This window comes from Monodon monoceros, unplaced genomic scaffold (assembly GCF_005190385.1).
Source record: "Monodon monoceros isolate NGI ecotype Baffin Bay Population unplaced genomic scaffold, NGI_Narwhal_1 Super_Scaffold_3, whole genome shotgun sequence".
NCBI classification, from domain to species: Eukaryota; Metazoa; Chordata; class Mammalia; order Artiodactyla; family Monodontidae; genus Monodon; species Monodon monoceros.
Window position 1 is genome coordinate 54,914,512 of NW_021703780.1, and position 25,458 is coordinate 54,939,969.

General features: G+C 47.7%; 1 protein-coding gene across 1 annotated transcript in view; it reads left to right on the top strand.

The window, feature by feature from the left end:
• The window catches only part of ITGA9 (integrin subunit alpha 9), a 348,367-nt gene that overhangs the window by 66,559 nt on the left and 256,350 nt on the right, over window positions 1-25,458 (top strand). The window contains exons 12-15 of the mRNA XM_029244105.1: window positions 1,945-2,035; window positions 4,276-4,321; window positions 10,065-10,219; window positions 19,951-20,111. Of these exons, the coding sequence (XP_029099938.1) occupies window positions 1,945-2,035; window positions 4,276-4,321; window positions 10,065-10,219; window positions 19,951-20,111 (453 nt within the window). The remainder of the gene's footprint in view (window positions 1-1,944; window positions 2,036-4,275; window positions 4,322-10,064; window positions 10,220-19,950; window positions 20,112-25,458) is intronic.

Genomic DNA, 25,458 nt, shown 5'->3' on the forward strand with positions numbered 1-25,458 from the left:
TTAACGCCAGGTTCTCTCCAGGGCCCAGGTCTGGACAGAGCGGGCATTGTGTGGGTGAACTACAGGAGGAAGTCAGAAACAAGCCTGGGCAAGGGAATCGCTTTTCTTTGGCCCAGATTGGTGTTATTTCTGCTGGATGCATTGTGAGATCAGGGTCTAAAGTTCTTCCATATAACTCTAACTCATTCCTCTTTCTCGAGTTTACCATGAAAAGTGTTGATTTTAAGATCCTCGTGCGCCTTTCTCAATTTGAGAGCCCTCCAGGCATGTCACGGCGGCCCCTGTGATCTTTCTCCTGCCATCAGGACACCGCATGTAAACCTGGTGAAGTGGAGGTTTCCCAAGGCTCCTGGTTTTCATTTAGAGTTATTAGCATCGAGCAGACTTATCTTCCTGGCTTTATGGCCTAATGGCCTGCAGATGTCTGTGGGATAACTTAAGCCTGCATCGCCACCCCCAAAAGGACCACCCCTTCACTCTTCCCTGCTTGTCTCAGCCACAGCATACCTTAGAAATGCAAACCCAGGGCAAGCTGCTGCTCGCGTCATTGGACCTCAGAGCCGAGATGGTCTGCTTCAAGATGTGACTTTTAAGAAACGTGCAGATGCACATCCGTGTTTCCTTAGACAGAGCCATTGGGGATGTGGGGCTCTGCCTGTTATCAAGAAACACTTCTTCAGTGTTTCCCTACAGTGTTCTGATTTGTGCTTTGATGCTTGCACATTTCCTGTTGGATGGTTTCACTGAGGTGGCAGGCAGAGGGTTATTAGCAGTTATTGGCCGCTGCAGGGTGGGGGAGTCCCTGCTGTCTCCATCTGTAAACCCTGTAGGAACACCTCCTCCCCATACTCGTGACTTCTTTGCAGGATGACTCGGTGAGGAAAAGGATAAGGCAAGAAAGTCCCAAGTGAGCCACGACTATGTGTAAACCTGGTTCTGACATGGAGGTTGCTGTGTGGCATGAAAACAAAGCATTTCGCTTACCATCTACATCGAGGGCCTTGGGAGGGAAGCCTCCCCAGGGAGACTGTTTAGAGAAAGGGAAGAAAGAACAGGTCAGATCCCAGAACATGGCACTTTTCTGATTCAGGAAGTTTGATATCTTTGTGAGGAACTGTGCCACACAAGCATGGATGTGTGACAAAGGCTGGTTGTACAATGAGTATTCTTGGACCAACACAGCATGTGTTGTGTTAGCATCTGTTGAACTTAATGATGAAGGAGAGATAAGTACAGATGTTCGTGTGCCCTGTGGCAGAGGAGCTGTCAGTGCTGAATGGTCGGTTGAAGGCTGCCTTTTAGGAAGAAGGGTGGCTTCAGCTAAGTTTTTGGATTTCCTACAGTTTGTAGAAGGTTCAGGACCATGGAGTTCTAGATGTACTAGGTAGAGCTGTTTCATCCTGTCTGTGATGCTCAGGAGCCTGTAGATCTTTTGGTTGGCTTGATCGAGAGCTGTCGTGCTAATTCCTGTCCACCTAGGGAACAGATGACGTGTGCCTCTTAGGAGTGTTCCATGTTTAGTACATGTTTGGGTAGAGAGATATAAGGACAATATGTTCTTAGAATTTCAGCCAGCTATACCTGTATAAACACAAAAGAGAACCTCCCTTAGAAACGGAAGTTAACCTTGATCCATTTGGAACTTCATTCAACACATCAAAACACTAACACACTCATCTAGGTGGCTTTTTCATTAGCACTGAGCTTAGAAAAAATTTTAAATGGTGACATTTGACTAAGGCAAGTAATAATAAAGGAGTGTGTGGTCTTCAACTGCCTGCTAAAGCCCCCCACCCCCTACCCCGATAAAATTCGGACTATGATTTTTTTCTTTGAACAACTTCAAGACCAGGTGTCCTAGGGAAGCTGCCCTAAAACAGTCACTGGTTCTTATTTGTGACCGTGCTCCTTCTGGTGACTCAATCTCTCTATTATCTGTTTCAGAAACTTTCTGGGCGGAAGATAAGTCCAGTCCTGCGGATGTTTGGTCAGTCCATATCAGGAGGCATTGATATGGATGGAAATGGCTATCCCGGTAAGCTATTTTTCTTTAAAAGCATATGAGATAAGCAAAGATAACCAGTCTGGTAAGCGTGATCACAGATGTGACCTGTATTTAGGATTAGGAAAACTCATACAGTAGAATAGGGTATTTTGCTTGGTGTTTGACTTTTAAGATGAAAGTAGTGTTAAAGTTTATTTTTCAGTTTTAAAATGTTCTACTCCAAAGGGTTTAAGCACCAGGAAGGTGGATTTTTTTTTTTTTTTTTTTAGGAAGGTGGATTTTTGCAGTAATTTCTGTGGCAGCAAGTCTTTCTGCTAAAGACCAAAAGCACTCCCCACATTTAAAATGATAACTAGTGAAGCCTCATGTTTGCCTTGATATTTGAGCATATTCGGAGGCGTCTTCCTCTCGAGAATGAAGAAGGCACTGAGCAACCCCCCACCCCCACCCTCGCCGTGAGACAAGTATTGAAAGAAACACTTGGAGCAGGAAGAAAACCATGTCATATGTCATCTCCTTGACGGACAAAACAGACCTTCACCATTCAAGGCTGGCTGTCTTGTCTTCAGGGTTAGTTAATGCCTTGTGGTGACTGAGACTGAAGAAAAATGTACAATTTCAAACCCCAATCCCAAGTGATATCCGGTGTAGGTAAAATTGACTGGGCAATGGAGTAGTGGTTCCTTTGCTGCCTGAAGGGGATGGAGTAGGTGAGGTGAGGAAACAAAGAGAAGAATTTGGAAAAACCCCAAATCATCATGGAATTCAGAAGAAATGTCCCTGAAACTCTAGGTCATCTTGCTATCTTGAGAAAGTGTTTCTTTCCATTTAAAATGCCTCAGAAGGATCTATGAAAATGAATGCAATCTTGTACGAGTCTTTTTAGGTTTGAGAAAGCAGTTCTTGTTCTGGGCAATTTGTAGCCATCCCTAAATAATACCTACCATTGGTTTAACCCTCTAATGTGTGCAGAATGCTTCCCTGTGCAATGTACATCATATAGTTACCCCATAGGTAGCTAAAGATGGGGGTGTCTCCCCAGTTTACAGACAAGGATACTGAGCCTCAGAGAACTAAGGGCACCAGAGACCACATCATTGTGGACAGGGACCCAGGCTGCTTCTCTGTAGTTGCACGGTGAGCAGGTATGGTCACACTTCACGACGGATTTCTTACCTTGCATTTTTCCTAAAAGAAATGGCAAGTGCGTCGGGTTCTTTTATTTTCAAATATCCAGGCAATTTAAAAAGGCTATTAGAAAATAGCAAAATTAACAAGCATACCCAAGTGCAGAAATTTTAGCAGCCCTGCAATCCACAGATATGCTCTTTGTTTTTCCTTAATGAGGACGTCGTGTAGATGTAAGGATTCAGATGCTTGGTTCTGTGAAGTAGTCATGGGAACCGCAGGGCTGAGAGGTTTATATTTGAGGGGAGGAAAGGCAGAGAGCTGTTGGATGAATGCATACTTCCTAAATTAAATTTTTTAGGAATAAACATTACCAGCTAACACTTGTCTTGATTTATAGTTTGCCAAGTATTTTCATGAGTTTTCTGATTTTAATATCTGATTTAACATATTTAATAAATATATCGAACAAGTGTGTAATAAATATATTCTGATTTAAATATTATGAAATATTGTCAACCTTTGAAGAAGACAGTGGGGATAATTATCTCCATTTTGCAGACAAGGACACAGAGAGACTCCGGGGTCACATAGAGTGAGGGGTGGAACGGAGATGATTCACATGTTCTACAGAACTTAGAGCTTTTCCCAAGAGTCATTTAATTCCAAGTGTCCCCCTCTCTGATTCCCTGATGTCCAAAATAAATATAATGTGAGCCACTTACATAATTTAAAATATTCTAGTAACCACTAAAAAGATAAAAAGAAACAGGTGAAATTAATTTTCATAATGTTAATTTAGCCCAATGTATCCAACACATTATCATCTCAACATACAATCAGTATAAAAATTATTAATGAGATCGTTAATGTTTTTTGGTACCAGGTCTTTAAAATTGTTTCGTGTCTTACACATACAGCACATCTCAGTGCAGACCAGCACGTTTTGGGGTCTCAGCAGCAACATCTGGTGATTGACTGCTATATGGGGCAGTGTGGCTCTAACTCCTACAAAGTCATTTCAGAGCCCAGGGGGGCCCCCTGACCTTGAGGCTGGCCTCCATTGCCGTGGAGCCCCTTGACAGCGGGTGGGTGAAATGGGCTTCAGCAAGTTTCTGAATCTGTAAACTTGTGGTTTTCAGATGTAACTATTGGAGCTTTCATGTCGGACAGCGTGGTTCTCCTAAGGTGAGATGCTTCTCTCTTTCCTCTTGGCTCTTCGTGGGTGAGGGATGGAATTTGGTGGGGAAGGGGGGCCCAGGGGAGTTATTCATCATTAGTCAGCAGTCACTCTGCCCTGTTCCTTGCAGGCAGAGGTGCTTGGTAAGTGCGAATGCTGCCTTTGTTTTTTCATTCTTGTTATCCTCTATCCCAGGGTTTCCAGCCGGTGGGCCTTGAGTGGTTTACGTGTGTGAGAGGATAGCATCCTCTAGGATGCTAGAAGCTCCATGGTGTCATTTCCTGTGGGCGCCATGGCACTGCTCTATCCCATCTCTTCATCCCTGCACCCTTCATCCTGGCTCTCCCACCTTGTAGTCCCCAGCCCCCCAGGGCCTGGGAGCCTCCTGCCCCCTCATTCTTCGGTGGCAGCAGAGGGTGAGGGACATGAGCTCAGGCCCAGTCCTCGCTGTGAAGCCCATGCAGTCTGGATCTCTCCTGCAAAGGCCAGCGGGCTGCTGGCCTACCCATGAACCCTCTCCAAGTATTTCTGTCTCTGTGACTCAGAGAAGGCAACATTACACTTTGGAGTGGGAGCCAACTCATAGGTTTTGTTAACAACCTGATTTCAGAACTTTCTAAAATAGGCTAGTAGGATCTTAGAGCTGGAAGGGATCCCAGAGGCCATGGATTTCCACACCCTAGATTCCTCTCGTTCAGCAGGGCCTTCCTCTGAGTCTCCACCATAGTACCACACAGCCTCCTCTGTGCCCAGGGTGGGGATTAGTAACTTCTGAGGGGACCAGTTCACCCACAGGTAATGAAAAATGTTAAATTGTTCAAGCTAGTTAGTTAAAATGTTAGATTGTTCAAGCTAGTTACTTTGCACACACTTAACTGACAAATGCTAATTTCAAGGTTTGTCATATTGGCAGCAGTCAGAAAATCCATGTGTAACTTACTTTTTCAAGATAATGATCATAAAATTCCTGAGTCAGAAATGACTCTGCTACTCCAGGAATTATAATACTTCTAATATCAACCACTACTCATTTATTGAGCACCACAATGGGCAGAGAATTGTGGGGAAACATAATATTTCAGGCATTGTCCATTCTACACCAAGGGGATTAGTTAAAGCAAGCCATAAATACATCATAAAACCTCAGCTATATAATGAAATATGTGATAGGTGCTGTATGAACAGTATAGATAATAAATATTCTAAGGATTTACAAAAGATGATGAACAACACCCTAGGGATGCTCTAGACAGAGACTTGGATCATATTTTCTCATCAAGACACATAGCCTCAAGGGCCTTTGGCTTTCAAGTTCTTTCTTTCCTAAGAGTTGGCTTAACATGGCCAATCATGTTGGAAATGAAATGAATAAATTTAATATGACATTCCCCTCCCCCCCCACCGCCTGACAAATGTTAAATTGTTAAAGAGGCAGAATAGCCTTAAGGTTAAGGGTGTAAACTCTGGGGCAAGGTGGTCTGGGCTCAAACCCTAACTCTGCCCTTACAAGGTGAGTTTCCTGGGCAAGTCTGGTAACCTCTGCTTCAGGATTGTCATCTGTTAAAAAGGCAATAAAAGTACTTACCTCACTGGGTATCATAAGTTCTTATGAGAGCTCAGTGAGCTAGAACAGTGCCTGGTTTAAGTGCCCAGTAAATGTTAGCAGTTTTGACATCAGTTGGGTTTAATTTGCCTGCCTCAAAGTCTGCTTCTTGGTCGCCTATCTTCCATATAACAGCCCTTCAGTATTTGAAGGTGGCGGCTGTGTCCCTCGGATGGTGACTTCAGTAAGATGGGTCCTTTAATTTCTCCCCACGGGACTGGATTTCTACTTTATCACCCTTCTTCTGGGTTGGTAGTTTTTCAGGTGGAAGAGCTTTCATAGCTCCAGATGGTTGCAGTTGGACTTGTGAAGCCAGGGCTCTGGCTGGTGGCCTCACGAAGTCATTTTCCCTCCCTCACTCTTCTGAGCAGTGTGCCCTGGCTTCTCAAGATTCCCCTTGAATAAAACGTGTTCCCCCACTTCTCTTAGTGGAAACCAGGCCCTCTCCAAACTGGGAGCTTCTGGCACAAAAGGCACATCTCATAGGTTCTGCATTTTCATCATTCTTGTATTTTATAAGCTTGTAGCTGTGAGCTCTAACCCAGAGGGGCTTGTCTCCTTTTGTCCTCTGATGTGAGGGACAGCCGTCCCCAGGGGTGTAAACATAAAGCGAAAACATAAAGCGAGGCAGTGACACGTGGATGGGAGACCACAGACCCCAGCCTGGGATGGAGGGTTGAATCGGATGAGGTGAACTCTAACGGGGCCAGATGTAGAGTCCATGGAAGAGAACGCCTGGAAGCACTCCCGGGGAGGGGAGGCTTTAGGAGCAGGACCAGGAGCACCGGCTTGGATGGGGAGGTCCGCGGAAGGCCGTGACAGCTACTCTAGGGGTGCCAAGCTCACCATATCCCATTCCCTCATTCATTCTGCTCTGTGCATTGACCTGTTGAGACATGAAGTAGCTCCCTGGAGTAATGGATGGCTTTGGGGATATCCCAGTTAGTGGTCTAACACCTTCACCAGGGTGCAGGCTCATTATGTGTCCCCCCCCGACCCCGTCTCTGCCCTGCAAGCAACATGACCCCACAGAAGGCCAGGGTCACTGGAGCAACACCACGTCAGAAAGTATTCTGACTGGTTTTATTATTTACCTGGAAGTTAAATATCAGGATCAAATCAAATATCAGAATTTGAACTATCCGAGAAGCATCAGAAAGAAGTATTCCATGGAAAAAGAAGATGTGGTGTGTGTATATATATATATATATATACACACACACAATGGAATATTACTCAGCTATAAGAAAGAATGAAATGCCGTTTGCAGCAACACGGATAAACCTAGAGATGATCATACTTAGTGAAGTAAGCCAGGCAGAGAAAGACAAATACCAACCTCACTTATAGGTGGAATCTAAAAAAATGATACAAATGGACTTATTTACAAAACAGAAATAGAATCACAGACATAGAAAACAAATTTCTAGTTACCAAAGGGGAAAGGTGGGGGGAGGGATAAATTAGGAGTTTGGGATTAACATATACACACTACTATATAGAAAATAGATAAACAACAAGGTCCTACTGTATAGCACAGGGAACTATACTCAATATCATATAATAATCTATAAGGGAAAATAATCTGAAAAAGAATAGATATATGTATATGTGTAACTGAATCCCTTTGCTGTACACCTGAAAGTCACACAACATTGTAAATCAACTATATTTCAATTAAAAAAAAAGTGTTCCAGCCACCAGCTTCTTTAAAGTCTCAAGCACATTTGCGGTGCTGTCTTTGGGTGCCCCTTTGCTTTCATCTCAGACTGTGAAACCCAGTCTCCCGCCCCCCAGGGGTGTGGGTTGGCCAGGCTCTGCCCTCGGGAAGTTTGTTCTCTGGGATTAGCTTGAGAGGGCAGGCCTGGTGTTAGGGTGATAGGTGCTTGGTGTTAATGCCATTGAAGATCAAAGGAAGTGATCAGAGAGGCTTATGAAAGATTTCTGGGCTTTTCCTGGTCCAAAAACAATACTTGGAGTTGAAACAAAAAGGCTTGAGGGAACTGATCTGATGGATGTTGGAGATGTGCTTGTGAAGGTCCTGGTCTGTCATTTCAAAGGACTGTTGTTTTTTTTTTAAACAATGGCTCATGGAGGTCCTATTGTCTGTACCACTCACTTCTGCTTCCTACTCACCTCGCCTTCCTCTGCCAGGCTCTGCCAGGAGAAGAAGTGTCCTCCCCACGAGGGGGTCCTGGGGTGATAGGAGGGCCTGGGCTGCTTCTGTGCAGTGAGTGGCAGGACACATGGGCAGCTGGGGTTCTCACAGGGTGGACGCCCTGTTTTGTGAAACTTTGGCTCCTCCTGTGGTTTTCAATCCCTTGGCCTGGAGAGGAGGTTTCACCCATTTAACAAGGTTTTTTGTTTGTTTTAATTTTTATTGGAGTATAGTTGATTTACAGTGTTGTGTTAGTTTCAGGTGTACAGCAAAGTGAATCAGTTATACATATACATATACCCACTCTTTTTAAGATTCTTTTCCCATATAGGCCATTACAGAGTATTGAGTAGAGTTCCCTGTACTATACAGTAGGTCCTTATTAGTTATCTATTTTATATGTAGTAGTGTGTATATGTCAATCCCAATCTCCCAATTTATCCCTCCCACCCTTTCCCCCCGGTAACCGTAAGTTTGTTTTCTACATCTGTGATTCTATTTCTGTTTTGTAAGTAAGTTCATATAACAAGCGTTTTTGAATACTTACTGTCCTGGGAATATCAGGATGAACTCACCAGGATTCCCACCCCCCTCGGAGGGCCTACAGGGCGGGTGGAGCGGGTTTGGAAATGGACAGTGACCTTAGTTAGTAAGTGAGGTGAGGTGTGAACACAGTGTCGGAAACACAGAGAAGGAAGACATCCAAGTGCCGGGGGTGCTAAGGAACACTCGAGCATTTTCCAGGGATGAACCCAGAAGGAAGTTGGAAAACCGGATATTGGATTTCTTCCAGGCAGCGCTGTTGTCTGACTTTCGTTAGACCTACAGCTGTATCTGCTCTGGGATCCTGCAGTTCCTTTCTACCTGTCACAGCTGTTCCTCTCTTGACCCATGTCTCAAGGCAGTGCTGGCAATAGCGAAATCCCCTAACCCCATCTGGGCCATGCAGCTCCTCGCTTCCTTTTTTCTCTGAGGTTTTCCTTAACGCTTTCTTTTCTCAGAGTTGGTGTTGGTCCTGGTTCCCATCTGTCTTGTCCCCCTGGATGCTCTTTGTGGGATCACTGAACACAAGTGAGGTCATTGTTCTCAAGCTGCTAATGCCCCTTAATCTTGTTATGTCACCCCAATGGCGTGAAGGCCGGGGCTCCTTGGAGGTAAAAGGGTCTTTTTGTGAGGCCTGGAGGGGAGAAGGTTAAGCCATAGCTTAGGTGAACCGTCCCTCAGCAGATGTTTGCAACAAGAGCAGAGTGGTGTGATTCACTCTCTGCTTCTGTTGGGGAGCCCCCGGGGAGTCCCCAGAAGGCCAGCAATGATGGATGGAGTCCATCCATCAGGCCCTGGGGGGTGATCCCTGTCGGTGAGAGGAGTGTGGTTGTTTATTGGGTTTCACTTGGTCCCACCACCAGGCAGGTTGGTTTCTTCAGCTCTAAAGTGCTTTGGTGTTACCAGCGGGGACTCCATTCATCGAGGTCTTTTAGAAAAATACTTAATGAATTGATGGGAGTAAATGAAGAGAGTAGGTTTGACCCACTGGATGGGACTTTGCAATTCATGCTTGTAATGGCAGTAAATGCTTTGGGGAATTCCTGCTTATGTATCTATTTCTTGAGTCACAGCATCCCCTATAGGGACGCCTCTTAAATCTATTCCTATCTTCCTAATATAATGGAAATCAGAACTTAACTGGTGAAATTTTAAATAATCTCTCAACATCTTGTGGTTCATTTACGGCTTCAAGCAGATAGATGTGTTTTGTTAACAACTAACTTGCCTTCATTATTGGGAAGATAACCATTCATTTATTGGGAAATAAGCTGAGAAACCGGAGAAAAGGATTTGCAGAGCACCCTGGCCATTCTCTCTTGGGCTATTTCACACTTTATTTAGAGGCTGGGCTGAAGCCCTGGGATTTGTCCTGTTGGTTTACTTCTCATTTGGTTCTGAGTGCTGCTCTTCACCGTGACTAAGTCGCCTTCCTCTTGACCTGTAGGGCGAGACCCGTCATCACGGTGGATGTCTCCATCTTCCTCCCCACCTCCATCAACATCACGGCGCCCCAGTGCCACGATGGCCAGCAGCCTGTGAACTGCCTGAATGTCACCGCCTGCTTTAGCTTCCACGGCAAACACGTTCCGGGAGAAATAGGTAAAGAGCCACCGAGTCAGGGCTCAGCATAGCCATCTTAGCTGGAGTGGGCATGTGGGGTCGTGGGAAGCCAGGGGATGTTTCTGGGGTTCCCTCCTGCTGTGCATCCCAGCTGGTTTTGTAGGCAGCAGGCCCACAGGCTAGATGCCCTTTCCCCTGAGGTTCCCCCTCTTCTTTTCTTACCATTGTTTTTCCAATTCATTGCAACCTCTAGCTCTCAGACAAATAATATTTGACTCTAAGCATCCTTTCTGCAAATGTCCATGGACCAGACTGAAACCTCACTGGGCCACGGGTGGGATAGGTGGTGGGGCTTGTGGAAATGCAGTGAATAGCCTGGCCCTTCTGGAACATTCCATGCAGTTAGAAAAAAGAAGTGGTGGGACTTTGGAGGCTCTCCCTTGAGCTTGCAACACCAGTCAGATGTCAGGGGCTTGTGTTCTTTACTGTGGAATCAGAGACCGAGGATGGGTGGTGGGATTAGGATTGCTGAGTTTTACAAAGGCTCGGGCTTCCAAAAGGTTGGGAAGCTGCTTTGTTAGCTTCAGATGTTGGAGAAGGGGCAGGCGAACCCTGGCCAGTGGCAGCTGTCCCTGCCGTTTCTCTGACTGGGAGAGGATGACTTGCTGGCCCAGCTCCAGAGACTGGGCCAAGCCCAGGAACAAGATAGGATCAGTGTGTATTAGAATTCAAAGTGTGTGATCACCTGAAGGAAATGAATCTGGAGCAGCTGTGCAGATTAAGAGGTCTTTTAACTTGAAAGACATTGAATAATAGAAAGTAGAGTTCCAGGAAAATGAAAAAAAAACAAAACAAAACAATAAACACCACCACTATTAAGGACCTGGACTCATTGAATTTCTTAGACAGTTTTTGTGTCATGAGTGTCTCCCCTCCCTACTCACTGTGTAGTCCTTGGACCAGCAGTATCAGCATTTCCTGGGAGCTTGTTAGAAATGCAGAATCGGAGGCCCTGATCTGAACCTCTGAACCAGAAACTGCATTTAGCAAGATCCCCACAAGATGCTGGTACACATTTAAGTTTGAGAAGCTCTGCTTTGGAGCACATGTATGTGGGCGCCCGGACACGCAGAGCTCACGGTGCACACACTATTCCATTTCTCCGCTGCACCTTGAATGCTCTACCTTATTTAACAATATGCTAATCCTTCTAGGCTGTTTCATTGGCATTTCTCTTGATCTTCAGGTGGATTGAATAAGCTCAACAATGAAGCCTTGTGTTTTTTATATGGATTTTTGAAAAAGAAATTTCAAAACTGAAGATAAATTTACTGTGAACTTGGTTAGTGAGAGAGGACTAACAAACTTTTTGTGTGCAACCCAGTGAGAAAAAGATATTTGGTCTGGATCATACAGGTCTCGGTGAAGCCAAGAGTTGAATTCTGGTCTGATGATACTATTGCTTTCCAAAAATGATTTCCCACCACCTCCCTAATTGTTTAAGGCACCACAGTCTCTAGGAAAAAAATGTTCTGATGGTCTTGGGACTCATATATCCTCTGCCTAATTAGATGGTGTGTCCTTTATCAATACCAACTTGTGATGTAGTTGAACTCCATTAAGAAACATTTTAAAAGAATTGTTGAGTTGAAGATTACTTCTGTTGTGTTTAAAAATAAGCAGAACTACTCTACAACTCTAAGAACAGCAAGCAATTAATAGTTCATGTGTGTGTTCATTTGACAAATATTTACCATTCGCCTGCACGGGCCAGCCGTGTCCTCACGGAGTTTTTAATGGGAATTAGAAGGAGTTTCTGTTTTGATCCTGAAGCTGCATACACAGTTTTCAGACTCATTAACTACATCACTGTGGTGGTGAAAATGGAGGTAAGTTGGGTAGAGCAGGAATAGAGGAGAAGAAGCCAAGATGCAAATTTTGAGCAAGAGTGACTTCAGAGCATATGAGATCACTGGGAGAGCAAACTCTGATTTGCAGGTTCAGGGGCTGAGCCAGGAAGAGATGTGGGTTTCTCCTCATGCTGCCCCCCACAAGTGGATCCTTCTGGAACCCCAGTCATTGACCCCAGCCACCAGGGCCCCGTTCATTGACCCTGGTCATCGGGGACCCTTTCCTTGACCCCAGTCATTGGGACCCCTTTCATTGACCTCCAGGCAGAATTATAATTAAGGTCCAGGCTAGCAATGGCCCTTCAGTGCTGGGGTATGATGGAAGAGACAGGCTGTCGGATGACATCCAGTGTTGCCTTCATGGGCAGCAACCTGGCTAATGTCCACCTTAGGATGTGGAACGTTGAGCAGGAGCACCTGCCCCAGTGCAGGTTACTTCCTTACCCTCCATCTGCCACATGGGTTCATTGATGAAATTAGACATCCCTTGACAGTCTAAGGGGATGTTTGCCCACATTTATTTAAGATTCAGGCATGAAGAAGATGATAACTGGAGACTTTGGGTATTCGTAGGGCAAAGCAGGAAATTTTCTATCCCTGGCATTTTCTGTCCCTTCCCCTGCCATTCAGGGAAATGAGCTATATCTCAGTCTTTGCAGTAAAGGGAGAAATGTAGAAATCTGCCGCAAAATAAGCTGGCAGGGGAATACAGAGAGTTTGAGGAGGGAATGATGGGAAGTCATGATGGTGTGATGAGGAATCAGGTGGAGGCAAAGTAGCCAGGTGGATCCAGATGTGGGCAGAGTGCAGCATAGAAGCAGACCCTTGGTTCTGTACCACCGGGAAGATCAGGTCCCCTGTTTCCATATCCAGGAAGGATGGGAGCACCTTCAGCACACAGACATCCTCCTCTCTTCTCCAGGCCCAGCAGCCAGTGCTGGCCAGCTCAGTGTCATCGCTCAGGCCTCTGTGTTGGGAGCCCAGGGCTGGAACTCCAGTTATGAGCCTTCCTTGCTCTCACTGCTGGCAGCTGCACAAGAGCATGTTAGTGGTGGTTTTGGCATGGCGTGCTTGGCAAGTGGGCATCTTCTAGGCACCTCTCAGTGTCTGCATATCCGGAGCTGAGTCTGTCAGCAGAACGGCTGCATTTGGGCAAGACAGCCTGGGCAGTGCAATAAAGAGGCGCCGGTTGTGTGCTAGGTACTTCAGAACAGTTGTCCGAAGTGGCATATATCTGCTGGCATCTTCAGCTGCGGGACCACCCTGGGGATGTCTTGGGGGGCCGTAAGCGGTTGACATTATAGTCATCTCTTTGGTTTTTTCTCTCCCTTGGGACCTGATGGGGCTGAAGCATACACACAGAGAAGGGACTCCTTTTGCCTCTTCATTTTCTGTGTTGGTAATGGAAAAACCAAAACCCTCACTTGGTCACAGAACATTCAGGGCCAGCTGATGACCCAAGCCACTAGAGGGGCTGCTGTGGCTTCTGGCAATGCTGTGGGAACTACAGAGGTTCTTTACAGGGGTGACTCTGCCTTGGCGCCAGTGACAGCTTGGCAGGGTCCATTCAGGAAGATGGAAACCACGCCAGTTATTTGAACAGAGAGCGTTTAACGTTTGGAATCAGTTAAGCAGGTCATGGAGGACCCGGAAGTAACTGCAGGAAGCAGCCACCACTTCTAGGTCTGCACCAGGGATCTCAAAGGTGGTTTCCAGACCGGCTGCCACAGCAGTACATGGAATCTTGTTAGACATGTGAATTCTGCCTGATTTGGAAACTCTGAGGGTGGGGCCCAGCAAAACGTGTTTTAAAGGAATTTTTTTAATATATATAAATTTATTTATTTATTTACTGGCTGAGTTTGGTCTTTGTTGCTGCATGTGGGCTTTCTCTAGTTGTGGCCAGCCGGGGCTACTCTTTGTTGTGGTGCACAGGCTTCTCATTGCAGTGGATTCTCTTGTTGTGGAGCATAGGCTCTAGGCACGCAAGCTTCAGCAGTTGTGGCTCACGGGCTCTAGAGCGCAGGCTCAGTAGTTGTGGCTCACGGGCTTTGTTGCTCTGTGGCGTGAGGGATCTTCCCGGACCAGGGTTCGAACCCGTGTCCCCTGCATTAGCAGGCGGATTCTTAACCACTGCACCACCAGGGAAGCCCGCAAAATGTGTTTTAACAAGCTTGCAGCTGGCTTAGGTTTGAGAAGCTCTGGTCAAGGGGAACAAAGGGAAAAGGTTATACACGTGGTGGACCACTTCCTTGGGGTCATCAGAACCTAGAAGCTTGGAGAAGCGACCTTGCGGACCTGGCATCTAAACCTCAGAGGAGGGGACAGTGGCTGGTGCTGCTGGTACCTCAGAGGGGTGCAGTGAGGCTGGTTCTGAGGTGTGGGGGAAACATGAAACGAGAATTAACTGCTGTTGGAGGCGGCCACCATGGAAAACTGTTGCTGGGTTAAGCTCATGGGAAGCCCCTTCCCCTCTTCCAGCCTTGCAGCCTCCCTCAAGCTCTCCATGTCTGCAGGGCCTCCCAGAGAGCTACTGGCAAGGCAGAAGTGAGGTTTGCAGAGTCCCAGCCGAGCAGAGCAGCTTTTTTTTTTTTTTTGCGGTACGCGGGCCTCTCACTGTTGTGGCCTCTCCCGTTGCGGAGCACAGGCTCCGGATGCGCAGGCTTAGCGGCCATGGCTCACGGGCCTAGCCGCTCCGTGGCATGTGGGATCTTCCCGGACCAGGGCACGAACCCATGTCCCCTGCATCGGCAGGTGGACTGTCAACCACTGTGCCACCAGGGAAGCCCGAGCAGCAGCTTCTTAAATCCGTCACAGGGAGTCACTGAAACTCCTGTTGGCTCATTCAATCAACAGATAGTTATTAGGTTCTGAAAGGTGCCAGACTCTGTGCCCAGCGTTGGGCACAGAGCATGGAATAGGCCAGTCAAGGTCCTTGCCCCCATGGAGTGTGTGTGGTCAGCCCTGTGCTCCGTCCTGGGGTGCAGACACCGTGCCCAACTCAACCCCCAGAACACATTTATAACGGATTTCATCAAGCCATTTAAAACAAGAGTTCGGCTCATCTCAAGTCTTATTAACCTTCATTCTTGGCCTGGGGAGCAGCGTGTGGCTCCTGGGAGCCTCCTGGCTGCCATAAGCAAGGCAGGTGAAGGCCATGCCTGAGAGGCCTCTGCCCCTTACCCGCGGGCTGGGCCTGTACCTACTTGCCGGCCAGGCTGAAACCTAAATGCACTTGTCAGCCCTTGGAGGCTGAGACTCAAGCTGGCAATCCTGGACTCTCCCCGGAGCACTAAATAGAAACCAGGCAGGGCTGAGCCCTAAGTGGTTGTGTTCTGTGCTCTGACCCAGCTCCCTCACGTTGCTGTGGCTCTCGTATAGCCTGGCGAAGCTGTTAGTGAGCAGGGGGCCTGCCCTACCCCTGGACAAGCAGTAGAGCCCAGGTCCTGATAAATGGCACCAAGGTCATGCAAGCCAGTGGCAGAAATAAGTCTGACACCAGCAAGCTTTCCCCAGACCCTTCCTCTGGTCGTAGGGGTGTGTTTCTACTCAAGAGAGCATTTGCACACAGAGAACATTCCCTGAGCTCCTTCTGGTCTCTCGAGAAGCATGGAGACGGGATAATGAGGCAAATCCATGTTCTATGAGGAGGGAGGGGATCCTATTCTAATTACCACCTCATTCCTTTGGGGGAGGGCGAGAAAAGTTAGGTAAGTGGAAATAGCCTTTTTTCCCCTCTCCTGGAAAACTCCGAGGGAAGCTCAGAGTAAGTCGAAGGAGGATTTATTAGTAGAATTTCACAGCTGAAATCATGTTCTGATGGAGAATGGGAATGAATCAAAACTCTCTGGGAGCGACCAGAGCCGTGCTGATGCAAGACAGCTGGCTCGATGCTGGCCCGGGCCGGTGTGGGGGGCCCTGGGGAACCAGCTGGGGGGCAGGGAAAGGAGGAGGCTGGAAGCATGACTCTGGGCTGATCAGCTTTTCCATCAAGATGACATCATTCGACATGGCAGGGACACAAGCTGCCAGAAGGAGAGCTGAGGATGTGAAGTGCGCTGTTGGAGCAGGCCCTAATCAGAACCAGCACCTCCCCGGCCCCGGCTGACTGGGCTGGGGGCGGCCGCTAGCAACTCCACCAGCCTGTTGCTCCCACGGGGTGGGCCGCCGAGCCAAGGGGCTGTCAGGCTGCTTCTCCGGCATCTCGTCTGCTTCTTAGGCGGGGCTCCCTTTTAGACACACTTGGGGTGGGGGCTGATCAAAACTGTTAGCAGTGAGCTCAGGGATTTAGGGTGGTCCACACTTCTTGCCACTCTGGCAGCTACCTCCTCTCTCAGGCTGGGTTTCCCATCATGGGTCTCTGGTTTTGTTCTAGAAGAGAGATTTTGCTAAGGTGCTGACTTCTTTTTGTGTAATTTAAAATGCCAAAATAAATTTTAAATCAAGGAGAAGCACTGAGTAGGCAGTTCAAAAGGGGAAATGTTTCCAAAATGATTGCACTTGGTGAATTGGGTAATTTGGTCTGTCTGATTGTATGCTTTCTTGTTTTAGAAATACCTGGTAGGTGAGCGTGTTGGCATGTGTACACTCTGCCCATAGCAGAGCAGCGGTTGTGGTCCTCAGCTTGGCGTTAGTAACTCAGCTGTTTCTCCCCTCCCTTGAGTTGCAAGAAGAATCTGTTGGGCCAACAATTCTGCAGTGAGATGGGGTTTTGGAGAACTAAGCTTGATGTTTGTTTGTAAAGTATCTGCACAGTTCTTGGCACATATGGAGGGTCGAATTCATTCTGTTTTCTGGACTTGCCCCATTTTAATGCAGATTCTTGCAGAAGCAGAGCCTGTATCAAGGATTTGAGTGCACATTGTTGATTCAGGAGGGGATCCCAGGAAACATCAGTAGGAAAGCAGGACCATGAGATAGGAAGGGAAGGCAGCTGTATTAGGGTTCACCAGAGAAACAGAACCAAGAGGGTGTGTGTATATGGATATTATAGCTCAGAGGCAGTCTGGAAGCAGCACTTCTTTTCTGGGGGGACCTTGGTCTTTACATTTTAAGGCACTCAACTGATTGGGCGAGGCCCACCTGCATTCTGGAGGGTAATCTGCTTTATTCAAAGTCTACTGATTTAAATGTCAATCCCATCTAAAAAATACCTTCATTGTAACATCCTGATGGGTGTTTGACCAAATATCTGGATACCGTGGCTTAGTCAAGTTGACTAGAAACCATCACAGCAGCTGGATAGAGGGTGTGTTATTAAACAAGTTACCACTGTAACAGGGCGGCGGGAGCAGAATCCTGCTAGGGAAGTCTGGGAGCCAGTGTGGAAGACACCTCACGGTTACCCCACCCAAAGGACCAGGGAGCTGGGGTCATGCTTTCCTGAGCGCTGCCCCAGGGGCTTTAGTCCTTGGTGCTCCTGGCCTGCCATGCCCACGGGTGCGTGCCATGCCCACCAAAGCCCTCGGGAAAGGGAATGCAGGTGCCGGCAGTTGGAAGTTGGGCTGGACAGCAGGGAAATGGTAAAAGCCAAGAGGATGTAGGTGGGGCCCTGATGCTATCTGCTCTGTCTTCCTGTGTTCATTTCCACCCAGGCTTTCTCTGGGCTCAGCCATTCATTGCTGACGAGATGGTTCAAACCCTCTGTTCTCTCCTTGGTCACCCTTCATGCCCACCCAGGGGAGGGCAGCTGTAGCTCTCTCACCTGGGAGGACGGCCAGGTGGGGGGCTGTAGCGGGGACCCCGCTCAGCAGCTGCTGCCACCACGTTGGTTACCCCACCAAGGTCTTCTGGCTCATCTTCCAGCAACACCCATCTCCAGTCCTGATCCTGCGAAATGAAACTTGGAAACTCACTTCATTTATGGTGTACATATTCTTATTGTTTGGCTGTTGCTCAGGGAAATTGTGATTAGGAGAAAGTAAATTAGCCAAAGTTCAGCTCCAAATCTCTATACTCATTTGATTCTGCTGTCTGTGCATTCCAAGAATGTGAGTTTTTTGTCTGATATTATAAAAAATGCACCAAGAACCAGTATGGTAGGAGTAGCCCAACACTGGAGATGAGCAGAGTTCCAGATTCCGCTCTCTGGCCTGCAGCAAGTCTTGTTCCCTCTTGGGCCATCAGTCCCTCATCTGAAAAATGAGGGTCTTGATGTAGCTGGTCCCTAGGCTTGCCCAAAAGGTTAGACATTCTACGAGTCTACCCCATTTCCTGCACGTCACCATCAGAGCAGGTACGTAAATCTTGTATAGGTTCCCATGTTTTCTCTGTTGAAGTACTTTCCCGTGTGCTTTCTTCTGTTCCCAAAAATATCTCCTGGGATCATCCAGGTCGCAGGTACCTCCTGGTGATCTAGCCTTGCCTTGGAAATCAGCTGTTTGCTGAAATAAACAAGCTGGGGCAAACCTGCCCTTGCTGACCAGGAATCTGCCAGCTTGGCCTGGCAAGGTCCCTGAGATGGCAGAGGCCCAGGAAAACCATTAAATGCATCAAAAATATACCCTGTGGCAGCTACAAAATGCCAATCCAGGTCACTTTCCTCCTTCGTACCTCCCCCAGTGGCTGATCCCTTTGATGTTATTAAAAGCCAGAGCCATCCGCATGGCCCCAGCTTCACATACTTAAATGCCAGGAGGCATTAGGCTGATTTTTTTTTGGTGCAAGAGCCCAGCTTCTAGGAGGCTGGTGTGTGGAGCCAGGGCAGAGGCTGGGTCATCCGCTTTCCCACTGCTCAGCAGTCTCATCTGGTCATTTTAGGGACAGAAGCTCCTTTTCTCTCACTTTAAAAACACCACGTTCCCCTGAATCCACAAAGCAACTAAAAGATAGTGTTACATAAAAAAGTGTTATGGAGGGGCTGACCTCTGAAACAGGGTTCTGTGGGACAGAAAAGCAATGAAATGGGTCTGTTAATACCAAAGCCATATTTACCTAATAAAACACATTGTCCCATACTTACTGACAGACTCTGAAATAATGGAGGCGAAACCCTTTGGGTTTATTTATCCAATGTGTGTTCTCTATCGTGACCATTTTTTAAAGTCCCACATTGTGTCACAGTAGGTTCTGCCATCTGGCATTACACCTTGAGGCACAAGGTGACGAGGTTTCCTCTTTGGGAATGCACCCCAGTACAGACCCCACAGTGGTCATGGTTTTGTTGAACCGATAGGCACCATAAAACTGGTCACTGTATGGCGGCCTAGGAATGAAGTCAGCTTCAGCCGCCCCTGTGTTTCCCTGAGTGAAATCTCCATGAGGGCAGGAGTTTGCCCTCGTTGTTCTTTGATGTGTCTCCCATGCCTGCACAGTGCCCAGCTCCGTGGACCACGGATGGCTACGGTCCAGTAGATTTAGCAGTTATAGAGCCCGACGCAACAGCTGTGCAGCGAGTCAGAATTATTGGGTGATTCCTCCCTCGTGTGGGGCATATGTCCTGTTTCTTTATGGGAGTCAGTATTCCATGCAGCCTTGGTGGTTTCAGCAGCTTCTTGTGGTATTCCTTGTAATTGTCCTGCCTTTCAGGACACTAATTGTGTTGGGTACAGCTAACCATTGATGTGTATATTGGTGGCTCAGATGATAACTCGTGAGGTTTAAATTGTGGGGAGCTGTGAAGTGTGATGCCCAGAGCATCTCCAGGAAGACAGGGCTGTCCCAGTGTCTCTGGATTCTGGGGGTGCCTGGCTGTATGTTTCTCTCTGAGATGGTGTTGATCGGGGCTGCCTGCCATCAGTCCTCTGTGCAGCAGGGGGCTAGGTATTGTCTGAAGGGTGCTTGTGATCCTCTGAGGGGGTCTGGAGGGGGCCTTGTCACTGTGTCTATCCTCGCTGATGTTTTGACCTTATTCATTGGCAGGCCTGAATTACGTTCTGACGGCTGATATGGCCAAAAAAGAAAAGAGCCAGTTGCCCAGAGTCTACTTTGTGTTGCTGGGAGAGTCCATGGGTCAGGTCTCAGAGAAGCTGCAGCTGGTCCATTTGGAGGTGACGTGTCATCATTACGTGGCCCATGTGAAGGTCAGTTCTTTTTATCCTCAAACTTTGATCTCTACAGATGTTCATTTGGAACTGGTGGAAACTTTTATTGTGCATTACATATGCTCTGATTTTCAGAATTTTATTTTACAAGGAGGAGAACATTCATTTCTTCTTTTAAAGTTGGAGTTGGGCAGCTCTTTATTGATCTTACTGTGCTGGTCTTAGCCTCTGAGGGGGGTGATGGTAGGCCAGGAGACCAGCAGTGCTCTCTGGCCTTGCCTTGTTCTTTTGGGATGTTTTTTGTCCTCTCCCCTCTGTGAGGCTCAGTAGTCTTCTCAGAGGAGACACACAGAAGCACATGCCTCTGAGTCAGCAGTGGTGCTGGATCACACTGTGCCTGATACCTTCCTCGGTGATTCACTACATATTAGCTCATAGTCAAGGTTAAGGTGTTTTACAACTGGTTTGATTGTCCTCTCTTGATTACTTCCTGTTTATTTTAGGAGTGCATTTTATGGTCCCTTTCCCCCTCAATTAAATAAACTTTCAAAATGTTTTTCTTCTACTGGAATTATTTGTTAAATACACTTTGCTGCTAATTCAGGAGGCCAGGCTTCAATTAGTTACAGAGAGGCCCCTGTGTAGGCAGGTCCTGTCAGGTTGGGAGTCTGGTGCCCATTGCTGCAGGAACAGCCAGCCACTGACCCCCAGGCAGAGACAGCAAAGGAGGTGGAAGGACCGCCATGACCCAAGCCACATGATGGGTAAGATGAATGTGGGTTTTGGTGTCACACAGACCCAGTTTGTGTCCAGTTGGATGAGAATTTTGACTTGTCTGTGTCTTAGTTTCTGCATCTCTAAAATAGTTACCTTAAAAGGTGGTTGTAGAATTAAACATTACATGATGGATATACTTAAAGGACCTTGCACGGAGTCTGCCACACAGCAGGCACTCAGCATTATTATTCGGTTGGACCATACGTAATTGCCAATATTCTAACATTCTTGACTTACAAAAATGATTACATGTAGTTCAACCATTATTAATGACCAGTGGCTTTTTGGATGATAACAAAAATAGACTACAGATTGGAGATGAAGTGTCCTTCTATTATTATGTCGTTAGTGCCAAAGCAGGAGAATAACAGCTGCTTCTGCATGCTTCTGGGTTGTAGATAAAGAAATGCCCCACACATCCATGGCACTTTGGCCCAGAGCCTGAGTCCATGCCCCTGAGATGCTTTTCAGTGGGGCTGGGCTCTGTCTCCTGCCAGGACGCATGCAGGGGCCTGCCCAGACCAGCTGCCCTCAGGCCTGGGCAGTGAAGGCCATTTATAAAGCAATTCATGCTCCTGTTAAGCCAACAAGCCACCCACCTCTCTGGGTCTTAGATGATGTTGGCTCGTGAGCACCCTTGGGGGTATGAGGCCGTCAAGTCAAACACTGCCAGGCCTTCAAGTGCCTGCACTTGGCGTCTCCACACTTCCTGGAGGTGGGGCGTCTTCCCTTGGGTTTCTTTTCTCTTTTTTTAAAAAATTAATTTATTTTAATTTTGGCTGTGTTGTGTCTTTGTTGCTGCGCGTGGGCTTTCTCTGGTTGCGGCGAGCGGGGGCTACTCTTCGTTGTGGTGTGTGGGCTTCTCATTGTGGTGGCTTCTCTTGTTGAAGAGCACGGGCTCTAGGAGCATGGGCTTCAGTAGTTGTAGCATGAGGGCTCAGTAGTTGTGGCTCTCGAGCTCTAGAGTGCAGGCTCAGTAGTTGTGGCGCACGGGCTTAGTTGCTCCGCGGCATGTGGGATCTTCCGAGACCAGGGCTTGAACCCGTGTCCCCTGCATTGGCAGGCGGATTCTTAACCACTGTGCCACCAGGAAAGCCCTTCCCTTGGGTTTCTTTATGCTGGTCTCTTCCACAAATACTTTCCTTCTGGGCTCTTGCGACTTCTTGCTTTGACTGAGAGGTTACCCCTTCCCATGTAGCTACCAGGAGTCTTGGCTGCGAGATAGGGCCACACAGAACCTGCAGGGCTTTGCAAAATACACTCAGAAAACAGCAATAATGAGGTGCAGGCCGGAGGTAGAGCTGTTTCTGTGGTGGCTTCTGAGGATTAACTGGGGAAGAGCAGAGCTGCCCCAGGCTATTGGTCCTGCAATGTCCTAATATCTAGGGTTCCCAGACTTAGCAAATAAAAATATTAGACTTCCAGTTAAAACTGAATTTTCAGGTAAACAACAAATCAATTTTTTTTTAGTATAAGTATATCCTAAATAGTGCATTTACTTATCCTAAAAGAATTTTTAAAAAAATTATTTGTCGTTTATCTGCAATTCACATTTAGCTGGGCATCCAGTTGGAAGGGTCACCCTGACCGATATCCTTCCATCCCACAAGTGGCACTTCTCCCATCAGTCAAAACACTGCTGACAAGGAGAGACATTGGATGGGGGTCAGAAGAATTTGGAGGATGAAGTCAGAGCTCAGGAGCACAGAGCAATCACACACCTTTATGGGATTATTTGGGTCATTTTAAGGAAGAGCAAGAGAGCAGGGCTTCAGCAGGGCTTCTTGGACCTAGAAAAATTTGGATATAGTTATTGCTTGGCCATTTTCTCATGCAAGGAGACCGGGGTGGTGGGATCCATCAGGAAGTCACAAGCCTCTGATGCCTTTATGGTTCAGGAGATGCTCAAGGTGGATGATAATTTATAGCCGTGTGGGAAGTTTTTTTCTACTAGGCATTGTCTGTGTCATAGCAGAGGACCCTGGGGACTGGCAGAGGGAGCCAGTGAAGGTGAATGCTAATGGGCCGGTTGGCTGTTCGCGATGTGGCCCAGCTGGCTTGGCCTGTGGTTTCTCCAGTTGTGGGAAAACAGCTGTGAAGGCAGTGACCCTTGTGTGGCCGAGGCAGGCAGCAATGCTGGGGGCAGGGAGTGGCAGCCTGACCACCTCCTGGAGTGGGGCTGGGGGCTGGGAGCTGCTCATCAGGGCGGCAGGGCGTGAGAGCACAGCGCAGCCTTCTCGATGGGGCTGGCGCTGGGATTTATAGACAGTGAAGGAAGAGAGAGAAAAGTGTTCTCCCTTATCACACACCATATGGCACGCAGGCAGGGAGGCAGGCGCTAGGCGCTGGGTGTGTTTTGTTTAGGCTATCTTTAGGTATTTTTTTCCTTTTTTTCTTTAAGCCCATTCCAATCTTTTTTTCCCTTCTTCCTTTTTCCCCGAAGTTTTCATTCCATATATGGCGATAAGTATCTCTATCATAGAAAACTGCTCTGGCTGACACCTGCCTTCCAGGCTGGCTGCGTTGTCCCATTTTGTTCCTTTCACAGCCCTGGTGGGGCCTCCGAGGTGTACCTAATTTTATGATACACTGCATCCTCCTGGGGGTGTGGGTCCACTCTCAAGGCTCACTTGGTCAGCAGAGCTGAGGCAGATTTTGCTGCTTCCTTGGCCTTTCTCCCTCAGAGTCCACAAGCCCCAGTTTGGGGGATGGGCCCCCTTCTACTAGTGAAGTGGCCTAGAAACCTCTGTGGGTCCCCACGGTCACAGGTGAAAGCCCACACACCTCCCCTCAGCCTCAGGGCTCTCCACAACTTGGCCTCAGTTTACCTGTCCAGCCGCATTTCTGCATCACATCACACGTGCCCTGGGCTCTTGTCAAGGTGGACTGACCCTTTATACCTGGAATGTGTCCCTCGTGCTTCCCAGTCTTAGTTCTTGTGCTCACCCAGCACCTCTGGCACTTGAGTCACCAGAGGCCCAGGTTTTGTCATATCCGTGTACAACCACGTACCACCTGCATGGTTTTTGCATTTTTTGGTCTCAAACGTGCACCACCTGCGGTATTTTATTTCCTATTTTTTTCTTTCAATCATCCTTTTGCCTGAAAATAATTTATAGCAGAAACTGTACACTCCTGTAAGTGGAACACCAATTATTGCCTGCCAAAAGAGAAAGTAACTGTAAACAAAAATACATTGAAGACACAACAGTGTTGTTGAATTCTAACTGGGCTTCATTCTTTGCTGAAGTCCCTGAAGAAGCGGCCCGCTCTTCCTGTGTGTTAGAAGGGGAAGTTACAGAGTGCTGCGGAAGTATTAAAGACATGCTGGCACCACAATGAACTTTCTCTCTGATGCAATCAGAAGGACTAAATGGGTATTGACTGTGGACTAACTTTCCAAATGTATGGGTCCTTTTATAGAGCCCTGCCCACGTGCCGTGGGAATCCATGCCATGAACCCCGTATGGAAAGCCCTAGGGCCTGGACTCATTCTGCTTTGATTGGCTGTGCCTTCCCCCTCTTGCCTGCTGAAGGGTTATCTGTGTTTCAAGGCTCAGTCAGCCACCAGGTCTTAAACATCCTCAGCCAGCCGATGTCCTTGGCCCTGGGGAGGCTGCCATCAGCTTCCTGCCTTCTCAGAGCTTGTTCCATGCTGCCCGACTCCCGCTTTCGGAATGATAAGCATGAAACAAATGCTTGTAAGACCCAACTGCGCTGAAGTGACTCATTGGGTCAGCTGGACTGTGGGGTCACCAGGAGCGTCTCATCAGGGACCTCTAACCACTCTTGGACCTCTGGCTGGGACGTGATGGAGTTGAGGGTTTTGGATGCATGGCTGTGTTCCCTCATCACTCCACCATTTTCTGGTCTCCGTATTTACCTGGACGGTAACTGTGCTCCATCTTCAAGTCCTGCACAGCTCCTTGAGAGAGCCAGCCCTTTGTGAGTTCAGGTGCTTATGTCTGACGGCCAAACGAGAGCCTTTTCAGGAGTGGGGAAAGCAGGCGACAGCTTTGAGCTTATACAGGGACAGTGCAGAAGGCCAGGCGAGGCTGAGCACGGGGTCAGCTGCCTCACTCCCAACCGTGAGGATCCATGATCCCCTGCAGAGGCCTCCAGAAAACCTCTGGTGAGCGAAATCACGTGTCAGACATTGTCAAGGGAGCCAACAACAGGATTAATGTGAAAAGGAAAAAAAAAATCCCACTCCACACTAGATGAGGGTATATAAAAGCACCGTTGGTTTCTCTTGAGTAGCTGCAGATGTTCAGGAGGCTGTTCTCTTATGTTGCTGGAGAATTCTTCAAGGGAGTTGGAACCTTAAGCTACTGCAGGGCTGGCCTGGCAAAGGGAGGGCAGCACACTGGCCACCCGGCAGTCTCGGAGGTTACGCCGTGGGCTCTGCCAAGATGTTGTAGTTTTTTTTTCCATTTTCACATCCGAAAAAATGCCTTAGGGCCAGCTTCAGTCACATGATAGACTGAGTTTGAAAAGTGTTTGGATCCATTGAATGCCAATTTTCAGAGGTGCTGGAGGCTTTTATTTTCTTGTTTAAGAAACAGTTAAGGAAGGAAGATTAAGTTGGAGTAAAGAAGACCTCTGTGTG